The following is a 15,369-nucleotide window of genomic DNA, read 5'->3' on the forward strand; positions in this document are numbered from 1 at the left end:
TTTATGTCATTCTGGCTGCAACTCTTTAACCTGTTCAAATACCAACACAGGGCTGTACAGATGTTGCTGTATTTCAAAGTATAAACACATTTTCGTAGTGTCTAAGCTCCATAATACTGCATTCCTTTTAAGGTACTAAGCTTAATGCAACTTTTTGAACTTTTCAATGTTAATATTTGAGCTTTTCCATTTAAAACACGATTTCAGTTCAATTCTAGAGATTAAAACGTTGTTGGTCAAGATTCAGTTTTTATTTATCCAGATTCCACCACTACACTGGTGAGAGCTGTGGGTCTCAGAGGGAGTTCTGGCGTTAGTACGGGTTCTTGAAGGTGTGACTCATGATTGCCATCAGAGCCAGCCAAGTCTCCTCTGCGGTGGGAACAATCTGCTTAGCAGGCAGCAGGAAACCGTAGAAGCCGGTGTCTCTCAGCTCAAAGGTGTATGAGTACTTGATGCCCTGCTCATAGGTCCAGTCAACAGTATTTCCACTTGCCTGGTCTAGAAAGGAAAATAGAGACAATGATGCCAGAAAAGTTCATAAAAAGCATTTAACATTCTTGTAAACAAAAAGCCTTTTTTTAACTATTGTGGTTACATTTTACTCTACAAGCTGCTTCAAAATGAGAAATTGCCAGTATCATCAATAACAATACCATAAATAACCAATTAATATCGGGGATTTCTAAACCACCACTTAAGTTTCCAACTAAATACATTCCAACTGTTTCTGCTTCTGTTACTTACAGATTGTGTCGATAATGCTGCCATATGTGTAGCGCGTTCCATACAAGGAAGCCAGGTCAGTGATGGCTTTTTGAGCCAGACTGTGCTGTAAGAGGGATAAATGTGAGTTTACCAGCAAGCTTTTTTGTTCTGTCTTTGTAGACCGTGAATAAATAAATGACTCGGCTCTTTCGTACCAGCTCAGCCTCATCCTTAGAAGGGGCGGAGGTGTAGCCAAAAGGATACAAAAGCATCTGAGAGTAGGAATGGATGGTGATGAAGGCCTTGATGTTTTTATGGGCGACCACAAAGTCGACAATCGCCTTGACCTCAGACTCAGAGTGAGCACTGGGTCCACGATAAGTCTCTGAGCAGGGGCTGCTGCTGGCACCAGGCTCTACAACAAAGCATAACAAATGCAGAGAAAGAAATTCCAATGATGAGACAGAGACGTTTTAACTATCAGATTTTCCATACTACAAAGCAGACTCAACAGGATTATTTTTTTCAATCCAGAGCACTTTATACTGAAATGGTTTCATTCTGGTTGTGTTTTCTGATGTTAAAGCCATTCTGAGTGGTACATGGCCTGTGTACACGGTACACAGGCTAGTAATGACTTTTTTAGACCCCTGCTTGTTTAATGGATGGACATGAATACGTAGGTTAGTTCGGGATTTGATTGACAGTTACATATTTCCAGTTGGTATTTGTTCTCAATAACTTTTTGCAATAAATGTATCACCTCCGAAGCCGGAATCCCAGTTTCTGTTGGGATCAACTCCAACACAGGAGGATCCAGGGTTGGGCTTTCTGGTCTTACGCCACATCCGGTTCTGGGAACATCAACTCAGTGTTAGTGTTCAGAGAAGGAGAGATACTGTAAGTCTTTAGAAGTCTCTGTTCTTAAAACAGATCTACAATCTGCTTAAAGGGGACATGAAACATAGATGTTTTGTTGAAACCCAAAAATGTATCAGACTGACTGAAATGTGACTCACAGAGTTTTGAGTATAATCGTATCCATCAGGGTTGGTCACCGTCTCCAGGAAGATGTCCATGTTGTTAAGGATGTCGGTGAGAGCAGGGTCGCTTCCATAATCTTTCACAATCTATTATCATATCCAAAGGACATCTTTAGACAACCTGTTAATGCTCATTCTATGGAAATTCTATGGTTCTATGGAAAATACAAATAGACAAAAATCAAAGTACCTTCTTTGCAAACCAGGTGCCACTGGCCTGAGTGACCCATTCCCTAGAGTGAATTCCAGTGTCGATCCAGATGGCAGGGCGGTTGGTTCCCCCAGTGCTGAACTAAGATAAGGAAAGTGAGCTTTCATAAAACTGTGGATCTACTTTGATCCTTCGATCACAAAGCCCGTGACCTGATATGGGTAAAATAAATATCTCGTTCCCACAAATTAATATCTTGTTTCCACAAATTAATATCTTTTTCCCATGAAATAATTAAGCTGTGCGAACGAAATAATATCTTGTTCCCACAAAATAATATTCCATTCCCACGCATTAATTAATTTGTGGGAACGAAATAATTCTTCACGTCATGAGACATTCATGAATACAGATTTGTGCAATATTTGGATTTCCAGCAGATACCTTCACATTTCTGTCTGTGTCTCATTACATTGCATTGAAGACACGGAGGATGTTTAGAGATCAGATTAATTTATTATAAAAAGCATAAAAGCATCAGTAATCAGGTCTCTGTCTGGATTCATGCACATATGCACTCCATTTTGCAGCAGGATGGATGACTTCTAAAAAATGATTAATTTACCCAATAAACACATCAGAAACCCACACACACATGCATGTGCATCTTCTCCAGGGGTTTAGACTATCATTTCAGGTAGATTGGCCCACTCTAATATGGCCTGTTTTGTGTTTCATTAGTTTTCTCTGAAGCGGAACACATTACATCACCCATTTTTAAAGATTAGTTGTGATATTCTTTTTTAATCATTTTTAGGGTAAAGTATTTATTTTCTGGATCTTAAATAATTTGACTTACCTTGAGCACATTCAGGGGACGGCCCTCGTAGCTGTTACCAATCACCAACTTGCTGACCAGGTTGGGGTTCTCAGCCACCAGCATGTCTTGGAAACTGTAAAGCTGAATCACAGACACAAGCCCAACATTTAAACGCACATTTACGCAGTAAAAACATGTCATTTTTGAGCGATGGTTCATTTTGAGGATGAACTTTCTGTTGTCTGCCGGTATAAAGGTGCACTGACCTCATTGAGGGTGTGGTAATTTTCATAGTCGAAGCTGTCAGTGTTCCTGGGACTTCCAGAAAAAGCTGCAGCATCCATTTCCTCCTGCTCCTCATCCAGCAATGCCTGAAGGACAATGCCAATGTTCATATGCAGAAATGGTTTGACATTGTTGTTTAGAAAATAGATTTCTGTGAGGAGAATGCTAAATGTTTGCATTTGTTTTGTTCCTTCCTTTTCGAGTTTCAATGTTTCCATTTACAATAATTGTTATCTTGTTGTAAAGTTTTATTCTTTCGCTTCACATCTTTGTATTTCCTGACTTGTTTCAGAGGATCTGATTTCTCGTCATCATTTGCAGGTGCTCTCTTTTTAATGTTCAGTTCTGAATGGCTGCAGGAAAGCTTAAAGGGAGTGTTCCTGTCTATATAAGGTTTTGAAAAAATTTTCCCCTCAATCAAAAAAGTTTTCCCTCATTCCTATGTGACCAAACAATGAATTTGTCCAGAAACAGCAGTTGAAGGTTGGCGGTTTTCTTTGGTTTGCCTGATTTCTTTTTGCACCTGCTTGGGTCACTCATACCATAGGTGTCAGAAGTGGGATATGGCAAACATGTCTGATAGTTTCACAATAACTGTACCTGCAAATCTTGAATCATGACGGAGTACTCAATATTCTGGTTCCCCAAAAAGTCTTTGACAAACTGCAAGGCGTGGGAGGGAACTCTGACATCCACAGGAGTGGACACTCGAGTGACTTCTCTCCAGAAGTCCAGCTACAGAAAACACATGCAACAAGGAACATAAAGCCTCTTCTCCTTTTGTAGGAGCAACAACAATTACCCATCCAACACTTGCATTTCAATAAGACTTTCCATTTACATATGTCAGTCCACACTTTTATGCCCAAGTGAACATGAATAGATGCTAAGTGACCTCAGACTCCATCATTTCCTCCAGATTTTTGAGCTGAGATCGTTGGACTTCATCCTTTGGAACTATTCGAAGGACTTGATGCCTAGAAAGAGAAAACACTGATTTACTGCATTTAAATATGAAAGTTATCAATGTGGCCAATCCACCAACTTTACTTCAGATATTCAGTTAAAAACTGCCAGACATTTCTGGGTTTGGTAGTTTACTGATGGTTTTACTTCTCATGTGCTGTTGAAGCAAAAATCGGTTTGGCGTGTGGACTAGCAAAAAAAAAAAAAAAAGTGGGCAGTTGGATTGGGGCTGAATAGATTTATTAATGACTTTCAGGGTTGTTTTATAATAAACAACACTTATCCTGAAACACACAAACACGGTTTTAAAAAGTATGCTTTGAAAAGGCTTGTTGTTTTTTTCCTGGATCTCCATGTTTTCTTTAAATCCTGGTGACCATTGACTATAGAAGAAAACTGGATGGAGTGAGTGTGACATCATCCACAGAGATGGCTTCTTTCATGGCTTCTTTCAAGAAATTATGTCAATTTAGTCACCATATTTTTCATGATATGGATGTTTTCATGTTGGAGCCAGATGATGTCATAAAGCAGTGATTGGTCTGAGTCCGTCTAAGTGAACATTTCTATGGGAACCACTATGGCCAATAAGGGGTGAGCTTGTTGGAAGTCCACTCCCCCACCATTTGAAAGCAAAGTGAATCAAATGCTTTGAAGCATCTGATTGGTCGCTTTATAATTTAAAATTAGTTAAAATAACTTAAATAACCACTGAAAAATCCATCTGGTACTTTCTTAAAGCGGATGCACCGATCGCTAAATTGAAACCCCCAAAGTAGCAAAGTTACCAAAAAAAATGTTTGGACATTTTATTTTAGCAGAAATGGAGACAGAAGAAGAGTCTTTGACTTCAAAATAAAAGAAATCTGCATTTACAGACAAAAACCAGGGGTCTTAACCCCAAATGTGGATTTATTGACACAACTGCTGCCATAGAAAATACCAGTTTTAGTGACTTCTTTATGTATTTATTGATTAAAAGTCAGATGAGGCTGAAGTTTTCATAGATTTTTTTAGCTTCCACTTTGACAGTTATAGGTTTTGGGAAAATCTAGATCACATTTTAATAGTTTCTACATGAAATGTAGTGTACAAATAAAGTTTTTAAGCAGCTGCAAATATTTTATAGAGGATGAGGATACCTTTATCCTCCCTTGAGAGAAACTATAAAAAAAAATCTATCTAAGAAAAGGCAAAGAAAGATATTAAGAGAAGAACTCACCCCACAAAAGTCTCCTTGCTTAGAACAGCTACAAACAGCAGGGTGAATGCCAGGATCCCCCTCATGTTGACCAGTAGAGTGCACCAGGCTGAAAACACCACAAGCTTTTATAGCTGAGCGTGGAACAGCACCTGGATCAGTCCTAACCTTGGTCAGGGTGATATAGGTCTGTCTGCAGCTGCTGCTCTTCCCACATCAGGCTGGTAAAACCACACAAAAACTGCCTCGCTTCGTGACCCAGCATTAAAAAAACACACTGGACCAAAAATACACAGTTCACCTCAAGTTAAGGATTCCTTTTATTCCTCCGTTTGGACATGAATGTTATCAGCTTATCAAATTTATTCCTGAGCGCCTTTGGCTGTGCTGTGATCCCTTATAAAATTGTGTTGCTATTAATACAAGTTAAATGATAAGATATTGTGCTTAAAAAAAAACTATTGTTTACATAAATGAATAAATTAAAAGAAGTTTAAATAATGTAAAAGCAGTAATGGATCCCATTCTCTAAAAGTGCTTCTCACCAGTTTAGCCTTTGGCTGCAGTTTTTGAGCTTGAGTTACATAAACCAAAGGTAGAAGAGAGAAGGCATGGTGGTGTGGAGAACATCTGCAGGCTTCACACAGAGTGGAAGGCCGTGAGCTCAGTCAGCATGCTTGTGTCCTGCTGAATTTTTCCTTAACAGAGCGGGTTTTATACAATGTAAGGCTGAAGGTGAACGCAGAAAAGGACAATTCTATTTGGCAGGAAATCCAACAACAGGACCAAGATGACAGAACTCACTTAATGCACATCTACAGATAAAACATGAATTACAACTGGTATTTTATGGGATTTTATTCTTATCAGAGCCACAACCCAGCGGCACCACCAGTCTTTGCTAACGATGAATTCAAAGCCACTTCACATTTATGATTTAGGGGGTTGATGGTTGACCTTTCATTCTCTTTCTGTGGTTCCTCCTTAAACCATCTCCATTGTTTCACTATTTGACACCTTTGCTTGGCAAAGAATTATGGAATTCATCCATCCATCGATCCATCGATCCATCGATCCATCCATCCATCCATCCATCCATCGATCCATCCATCCATCCATCCATCCATCCATCCATCCATCCATCCATCCATCCATCCATCCAGCCAGCCAGCCAGCATCTCTCTCCAAGTGACCGAGCCTCTCACCCTATCTCTAAGGGAGCGCCCAGCCACCCTATGGAGGAAGCTCATTTCAACCTCTTGTAGCTGGAACCTCATTCTTTTGGTCATGACACCGATCTCATGACCATAGTTGAGATAGATAGGTAAATTGAGAGCTTTGCTTTCTGCTCTCTCTTCACAACAAAAGACCAGTACAGCAGCCGCATAAAAAAACATGCATTGTCCGGTTTGGGGTTACTGGGGCCCATTCTGGGGCGAGGCTTGGGGGTTGGGGGCTCGCAGGTAAAAGCCTGGTGGCAGGGGCTCATCCTACGGGCCCCGGTTGGCTCCAGCTTAAGATAAATTTTATGTTGACTTTGTTTAGCAGATGTTTATTTCCAAAGTAGCTTACAGGTTTCTTACAAATAAAGACAAAGTGAAATTGGTTGCCTTTCCTAAAAACACAATGATTCAGTATTAACTAAAATTGGAAGATTTTTAAACATTCTTTATTTTTTGGGCAGTTGGGGCTCAAAAAATACTGTTAAGTAGTTATTTGGAATTTTGAGCAACACATCAAACAATCACTGCTTCAAGTCAGCCCCAAAACTTTGACGAAACCAAAGTAGAAAACAAAATGTGGAGAAACAACAGTATGGACATTTTATTTATTCATTTATTTATGTTTCTAACTAACTCAAAAATTAGCACAGAACACAGTAAAAAAGAATATTTAATGGTACAATTTCAATTAAAGAAAACGCCAACGTTTTTCACAAGATTTTAATATTTGGATTCACAAATGCACACATCAGAACGGGTCTTTGAGAGTACGATCCATGATGGCCTCCAAAGCCAGCCAAGTCTCCTCAGAAGTAGGAATGATCTGGCTGGAAGGCAGGAGGAAGCCGTGGCGACCGGTATCCCTCAGCTCAAAGGTGTAGGAGTACTTGATGCCTTGGTCGTAGGCCCAGTCAATGCTGCCACCACTGGCTTGGTCTATGATCAAAACAGGATGTGTTTCTTCAGGTGAATTTTATACATGAAGGCAGAGTTTTCAGGCTGAGACAGTGATCCAAATAAAAAACGATGAAGATGTTTTTTGTACTCGTGGAAATTAACCTTCCAACAAACACCACTTTGGAAAACTGTATTTTTCCTCAAAGTAAATCTACTCTTAGAGTGTATTCAGACTGGAAAATCCATCCGGACCTCATTTTGTCCGGATTGAGTCCTAACTCTTGTAATGTTTGGATTCAGACTGCCGTCAAGAAGACTTCTCTGTTCCGGACAAAAGCCTGTAAACAAAACCATGTGGCTAAAGATCTCTTCACTCATTGGTCAGGAATGACGAGGGCAAGAAAAAGCAACTATAGGCAGAAGTTAAGGAAGTCCTGCACTTTTAGTTAATTCAAACTTTATATTTTGCTCACAAATTTTGAACATCTGTACTAATATCAGGCTCAACACTTTTTACTTGCTGCTTTGGTCTGGTGGAGTCATGTTGCAGGGGGTGCACTGGCAAGAAGACAGCTAAGAAGGCACGCTGATAAGTGTTTATGACATGTAGATTGTGGGGAAAACCGTGAGAAGTGATTTAAATCACGTTAAAAGTTGTTTTGATGAGTCTGAACTCATCCGATCACATTTCAATGAGTTGCTGTGTCTCATCGTTTTGGTAGTTATGGCATTATTTTAAGAGAATTCTGTTAAGGGACTACAAGGTAGCTTTTAGGATGAACCTATGAAGCAGTTTTTTGGACTGTAGGAGGAAGCCGGACTCGCTGGAGAAAATCCACACATGCTCAAGGAGAACATGCAAAGTCCACACAGAAGGGTCCCAGCAGAACCGGGGCCTTCTTGCTGTAAGGTGAGAGCGCTAACTGCTACACCAACATGCAGCCCTGATATAGAAACCCTTTTTGCTCATAGTCTTCCAGGTATTGAAGAGGTTATAAGTGTGTTTTTCTTACTTTTAGTAAGATATCTTGATTTTTGAAGACAGGCCCAAGTGTGTCGGGAGTTTTTCTGTTGTTAAATGTCAGTAATGTTTGAATTAAAAAAAGAATTTACAGTATCTGATAACACCTACATTTAGTGATTACAACTCAATGTTTTAGATTTTTTTAATGGTCTTTAAAAATGAAACTTACAAATGGTGCTGATGATGCTCCCATATCTGTAGCGAGTACCGTACAAAGAGGCCAGGTCTTTGACAGCCTTTTGAGCCAAACTGTCCTGTAGAAAGAGATTAAAACAATCCTGTTTTGCAAACTTTTATTACTAAATGCTTTTATAGTCAAAGATACAACAGAAAAATACTTTTGTACCAGTTCAGTCTGGTCCTTTGCAGGGTTTCTGGTGTGGCCATAAGGGTACAGGAGCAACTGAGAATAGGCGTGGATGGAGATAAAAGCCTTGATGTTACCATGTGTCTTCACAAAGTCTACGATGGACTTGACCTCAGACTCAGAGTGAGCTCTGGGTCCATGATAAGTCTCTGAGCAGGGATTGCTGCTGGCGCCGGGTCCTACACCAAACACAAATTCATTGCAGTTACACGCAGTCACGTCCACTATTTTTGTTTGGATGTTCACCTTCGTTAGTGAGACAAAACTGCAAAAAAGAGATGTAATGTTTTTAGGCAATAATGAAAAGACCTTACCTCCAAAACCAGAATCCCAGTTTCTGTTGAGATCAACCCCAATACAGTTTGATCTGGGGTTGGGCTTCCTACTCTTGCGCCACAATCGATTCTGGTAACATTAAGTCACCATCAGATAACTTTATTCCAAAGCTTTATAGAAATTTTGCAATTGTGTTTTTGATAAATCATCTTAGATACAGTCTCAATAAAACCTCAAGTGGTCTTGATTTTAAAGGAAAAGAACCCTAGATTGTATTAATTTGTTACAGTACATCTATCTTCAGGAACCTGCTCACATCACAAAACGAAACAAGAACAGTCAAAATTCAAGAAAAGCCAACATTTTCATTCATTTAGACAGGATTCTTTGTCATCCTGGTATAACTGATTATTGGCTCACAGTGCTGTGTGTATATTCATATCCATCAGGGTTGGTCACGATTTCCAAGAGTATATCCATGCCGTTGAGGATGTCAGTGAGAATGGGATCACGTCCATAATCAGTCACAATCTGAGACACAAGCACAGTTCAGCGTGGAACAGATGGAGAACAGTCAGAAGAAACAACAGAATGGAGACATGGTGAATTAAAGCACCTTCTTTGCAAACCAGATGCCGCTTGCCTGTGTGATCCACTCCCTGGCATGGATTCCTGTGTCGATCCAGATTGCACGACGATTGGTTCCTCCAGTGCTGAACTGAAACACAGAATTAGACAGAGTTCAATGAAATACAGGGGTGCATCAGTGAAGCCAATGAAGGAAGCACAACAAAGCAGAGCAAGGACATCTTGTGTGTTAGGTTTGACATTGATGTCCTAGATGTAAATGTAAACAACTGAAAGATGCCCACAAGCCTAAAGGCCCGTACACACCGGGACGAATATTCGCCAGGCGTTATTCGCCAGCGTTTTTCGCCACGTTTTTTGTGTTCACACCCAGGCGATTTTCGCTGACGATGAGCCGAGCGAACATGCAATTTCATTCCCTGACATTAGATGGCGCTTAATGTAAACAGAAATACTCCTGTACACAAGGTGGCGCTGCGCAACTTTACGCTTCTTAAAGTCGCTTTTCACTCAGAAGAAGAGAGCAAGTATTTACGCGCTTGTCAGAATCATACAAAGAAAACATGAATATTTCAAGCACCAGTTGCTCCAACTGGTACTTGGTAAGGGGATATTTTAGAATGTCCGTCATTATTTCTTCGTGGCAGTGTAGACGCTACTTGGCGTCTATCTTCTTCGCTGGTATGTGTGCTCAGCAAGGCAGTTTTGTGTTTGAGCGCCCCCAAGTTGTGTTTTACTGTAACTTCAGAAGCTCCAGACACATGTGCAAAAGCGCCATTCTCATTGGTCGAATAGATTTCGACGCAACGCGTCAAAAAAAAAAAACGAACCCGAGGTGTTTTTTTTTTTTGACGCTTTGACGCGTGGCGTTTTTTCGCGTCGGTGTGCACACTCTCATTGGTGCCCTTTGTTAAGTCACGAAGCGTTAAACGTCGGCGAAATTCGTCCCGGTGTGAACGGGCCTTTAGGTGGAAGTTACAAGTCATTTCATAAGACCATGCCAATGAGACTGAACTTCAACTTAAATTTCTAGGTAATTCTGGGGGGTGGCTAATAGTGAAAGTCAATTAAAAAAAAAAGGTACATGACCGAAATGGGTACTAAATTTTCTGTCAAACACAGAAAAAAATCAACTAGAGTTTTGCATAAAGGCCGACACAGAGACAGGCAATGTCTCAGGTTGAGGTATGGTTGTGTCAACAGACAATGGTTGTCTGAAGGAATGAAAATAGACATAGAATACAAATAAACCTTCAAAAGTACATTTGTTTGTCACTGTTTGGTGTTTGTTCTTTTTATTTTATTTTACCTTAAGTACACTGAGAGGGCGGGCTTCATAGCTTTGACCTATCACTATTTTGCTGACCAGGTTGGGGTTCTCAGCCACCAACATGTCCTGGAAACTGTAGATCTGCATAGGAAAAGTTTTATGATGAGTACATGTTCAGTAGCTCTGGTTGTCCTTTAATTTGCCTGTTAGCCAACCAAAATGAGTTCCCTTACCTCACTGAGTTTGTGGTACCTGGAGTAGTTGAAACTGTCTGTGTTCTTAGGTTTTAGGGAACGAGCAAACAACTCAATTTCTTTCTGCTCCTCATCCAGTACTGCCTAGAGTTGAAATGATATGATTCAATTCTGTGTGAAGATTGCCAGGGACAGAAAACAAAAGGTATTATTTATGCTTGCTGTAGTCTATTCCTATACCTGCAAGTCATCAATCATGGTGACATAACTGATGTCCTTTCTCTTCAGCATACGTTTGAGAAGCTGCAGGAATTGGAAAGGTGCTCTGACATGCACAGGACATGACACAGCCGTCACTCCCTTCCAGAAGTCCAGCTGTAAAATATGGAAGACGTCTCTTTATTTGAAAAAGGAAAGCACTGACATTAAAAGCCACAGGCTATTACTGATTTCGTTATTTCACGTATTATCCAGAAAAATAGATTTAGATCCGAATTAGACAGTAAGTAGCAACCTCAAATTCTAATACGTCCTCCAGGTCTTTGAGAAAAGCCAGTTGAGCGTCATTCTTTGGAATGATCTGGAGCACCTGATGCCTGCAACGAGAGCATTTCAAGAGCACTGAACTATAAAAGGAAGAACTTCAAATTTAGCTGTTAAACACATTTGTATTGGCAGGAAAAGAACTGGTTAAAAAAGAAGGAACAGAGAATAATTTGTCAGACTAATATTTCATCGTTATGTAAAGTTATTTTGGATGCTTAAATTTGTACCATTGCTGTAAGCTAAGACAATGGTATATTTCGAAATAAAGGAAAAACAATTTTAGTTTTGTATTTACTTCCACCAGATTAAAGCGTGTACGAGAACGCAAGAACGTGCACAATTCTGGTTCCTTTTCTTTAAGGCTTGTGTGTTTTTTTTTTTTTGCCACATCACTTGATGAACAGACAAGACTGTGGTGCAGACATGCCTTCTTCCATTCCTGTTCTGGGTCAGGGGTTTGATGGAGTTTAGTCTGGACAGTCACATGTTTTCCTATCAATGTAAATTATCTGGCGTTGATCGGAGCAAAGACAAATAAAGCTTTTTGCTGCAACTTAAGCAAGTGAGTTATGTATAAAGACAATTTCAGCACATTTACATTTAAACATGAACCACATAACCCAACTGTTCCAAACTTAAGGTCAAGTAGTAAAAAACATCAGACAAATTCTTTCTTTTCTGTTTCATTACTTCATGAATGGGCAAAAAAACAGAAAATAGCATTGCAAAGTCAATTTTCTAAAAGATTTCCATGTACTTTTGCTCCTTAGCTTTTGCAGAGTGCTGCGGATGAAGGTCACGACACAGAGGTCACGCAGGATGGAGTATTTTTCACTCCCACTTACCCCTTAAATAGTTCCTTGCAGTGTACCGTCACAAGCAGCGCCGCAAACATAAGCAGCCTCATCATTTACGTCTGAGTGTGATGCTTCACTCTGTTGTTTGATATACAGAAATTCAGTTTATCTTGATTTAAATGAAGATAATTGGACAATGTTGATGATTTAGTCTGATTTTTTTAATTAAAAAAAACACGTGTTTAAAAAAAAGACTAAAGTATTTTAAAACCCATATTTTGCATGAGTTCCTCATTCCTTCATTTCCATCTTTGACTTAACATCACATGCAGAGACACAAGTTTTTTTAATTTACTGCCACAACACTGAAAGATTTGCCAGAAAAAGTAGGACTTTTTTTTTTTTAAACTGTTGTTTTTTGTTTCCGTGTGTCTGGCTTATGGGCTAATCCAATGGGGCATTTATGGGTTATGGTCACTAAACATTTTTAAAAGTCTGTAGAAGATGTTATTCATTTTGAAGCCTTTACATGCCACCACTAACACAATTTTACAATATTTGGGCATGTCATCATTTCTCATAAGTTCAGAACACGTCATGTTTTACTTACTAACACAGGCTCTCTCCAACCTCTGATCTTTGCATCTTCAAGTATGTCTTAAGCTAAACAGGCTGACGAGGTAAAAACAAAGTGTGGAATACACCTGCAGAATTCCCACGCTCCTTTGGAAAAACAGACACGGTCCTGGCTCTGCCTCTACGTCCCGCAAACTGCTACCTTTCTCATCGTAGACTTCACTCCTTCTGATCCAAATGAAAAAAATAGGTTTGAATTCTGTTGAAGTCAGAGTGAAATAGCAGCTTGCGAAAATCGACTTCCTTTTTTTGAAATTCTTTTGAAACAGGTGGTAGGCCTGTAAAGCTCTTGCATCAGAAAGTCAAAGAATGAAGAAAAGCATTAACATCTTATAGAAATGGAAAGTGAAAAAACACCCAATGTCTTTAAAAGATCTTCATACAAATTATTTTTAAAAAGTAGGATAAAAGTACACATACATATGGAAAAACCAAGACCTTTGCAAATGTGCTTAGTAAACTATATGTTGCATTTTCAAACTGAATCATAGTTTTCCTTTTATGATTTTATTATTTGTCCAAAAGTCCGAAAGAGGTCCGCGGAAGGCGGAAATGCTGCTACGTAGTCCTCAAAACGTCTACGTTTGGTAGTTTCAACATTGTATAATGTAAATGCAAAAATCGGATACGGGTCACTTTTAAAAGAGGATGTAAGCGGGTCGTCAAAAAAATCAGATATAGTCAGAAAATCGGAAATGGGCATCAAGACCTGCAGTGTAAATGCAGCCAAAGTTTGCCTGGCCTGGATTAACTCGCCTGGATCCTGACTACTCTGTCTGTCTGTCCTCTGATGAACTTATGCCTGTTATTGACTCCTGTCAAACCTCAATTTAGCTTTGTGGGCTTTTAGCTGAGCTAATAAACCTGCTGCATTTGGAACCAGCCGACTGCCTGTTCTTGTGGCAAATGTAGTCTACCACCTAGCCTGTTAGTCCATTAGCCAGACACATGCAGACAACATATATCTATATATACATTTTTTTTTAAATATCTACTTTTTCTGGCATATTTTTCAGTGTTATAGAGGTATGGAGTGCTGTTGCTGACCTTTAATATAAGTACTGTAAATAAAAGTGCCCAAAAAATATTTAATTTGCAAGTACAAAGCTCAAGTGTCAGAGGAGAAATGACACCGGTTATTTTTTTTTATATCTATTGCACACAAGAAACCAGTTTTTTGTTTTTTCCTGTGATATCCCTTCAGGGGCTGTGTGGTTTTACATTAGTGTCATTTTTTCTGAGCATTTTTCTATGTTTTCATAAAATTAAATGTTGCTACAGCAGATATGCTAAGTCCATGGGTTAGAACAGAATTTCTTCCTGGAAGTACTGGCTAAAGAAAGGACAGGTCAGATTTTCCATCCATGGGATAGGCTGCTGATAAAACTGTGTGCACTCACATAGATGACACTCTGTTTGATAAGAGACACGAGCTGCTGGGTGTGATTGTGTCATTTCCTTTAAAAGGATCAGCTGCAGTTCTGACAGGAAGCTGGCTTTTTTTCTGTTACTGTGACAAATCTGCTGCAGTTGGACAACAATTCCAGACGAATCCACAATCAGCACCTTTGACATAATGACGAAAACAACAAAACGATGTTTTTTGAAAACAAAAACCATTGAAATAACCACAGTAATAAATGTACAGAACCAGGTTGCAACCAGCAAAATGCTGTCATGTCCTCTGTTTGCTTAGTGACTAAACTCTATTCAAGAGTTCTAGCCCCAATTTATCAAGGAGAAAGAGATCACACTCATGAATGTGTCAAGCTGGAGAAAAAGATACGGTCTGCTTAGAAGTTAGCTTTCAAAGTAACATTAAAAAGGAAAACAAATAAAAGGCAGTTCTATTCAGTGTAACAGCATTGCAACAACAATCTATTTCCTTTACCAGCGTATTCCTGTGCAGGATCAGGGGGTTGCTGGAGCCCATCCCAGCCCTCTAAACACTTCATTACTCCAATGGACCTGTTTGTGGACTGTGGGAGGAAGCTGGACTGCCTGGAGAAAGCCCACACATGCAGGAGGAGAACACGCTAACTCCACAAAAGAACCCAGATTTGAACCAGGACCTTCATTGTGCCCAACAATGTATTCACACAATAACAATTTCTGGTTTTGAACAAATTATTTATCTTATAAATAATTCATATCAATGAACTTGCTCAACACAGATGTCCTACTCCGGGGGTCTGCAGCCTGAGACTCATAATCCCCATTTTATCCTTCCATTGTGGCTCTTTACCTTTAGAGGAAAATGCTATAAATGTACATAGATAATGTGTTTGTGGTTTTGGTTAATTTCTTCGAAATTGTCATGCATTTTGATATTTTTAACACGTCAGATAACTGAGGAAAATGATGTGCATGTCCATGC

At 39.5% G+C, this 15,369-nt stretch overlaps 2 protein-coding genes across 4 annotated transcripts; both read right to left on the bottom strand.

Annotated features, from left to right (window-relative positions):
* Positions 1–229: 229 nt before the first annotated feature.
* On the bottom strand, positions 230–5,371 carry LOC101163721 (carboxypeptidase A1). Its single transcript, XM_004086233.5, has 11 exons — positions 5,196–5,371; positions 3,903–3,984; positions 3,608–3,742; positions 2,989–3,093; positions 2,762–2,863; positions 1,942–2,043; positions 1,728–1,838; positions 1,472–1,562; positions 924–1,123; positions 748–832; positions 230–501 (listed from the first exon to the last, which is right to left on the bottom strand). The coding sequence occupies exons 1-11, from the start codon at positions 5,258–5,260 to the stop codon at positions 314–316; spliced, it is 1,266 nt and encodes a 421-aa protein (XP_004086281.1). The 5' UTR covers positions 5,261–5,371; the 3' UTR covers positions 230–313.
* Positions 5,372–6,992: 1,621 nt separating this feature from the next.
* LOC101163471 (carboxypeptidase A1) lies at positions 6,993–13,189 on the bottom strand. 3 transcript variants are annotated; one of them, XM_011472881.4, is made up of 12 exons: positions 13,061–13,189; positions 12,405–12,494; positions 11,528–11,609; positions 11,254–11,388; positions 11,053–11,157; positions 10,859–10,960; positions 9,578–9,679; positions 9,382–9,492; positions 9,000–9,090; positions 8,665–8,864; positions 8,488–8,572; positions 6,993–7,333 (listed from the first exon to the last, which is right to left on the bottom strand). In XM_011472881.4, the coding sequence occupies exons 2-12, from the start codon at positions 12,467–12,469 to the stop codon at positions 7,146–7,148; spliced, it is 1,266 nt and encodes a 421-aa protein (XP_011471183.1). In that variant the 5' UTR covers positions 12,470–12,494; positions 13,061–13,189; the 3' UTR covers positions 6,993–7,145. The 3 variants fall into 3 exon arrangements, with proteins under 3 accessions (XP_011471183.1, XP_004086280.1, XP_020557179.1); XM_004086232.5 differs by having other exon boundaries at positions 12,967–13,163; XM_020701520.3 differs by lacking the exon at positions 12,405–12,494 and having other exon boundaries at positions 12,967–13,162.
* Between the last annotated feature and the right edge of the window lie 2,180 nt (positions 13,190–15,369).

The sequence above is a fragment of the Oryzias latipes genome, chromosome 6 (genome assembly GCF_053564925.1).
Source record: "Oryzias latipes strain Hd-rR chromosome 6, Olatipes_Hd-rR_3.1".
NCBI lineage: Eukaryota > Metazoa > Chordata > Actinopteri > Beloniformes > Adrianichthyidae > Oryzias > Oryzias latipes.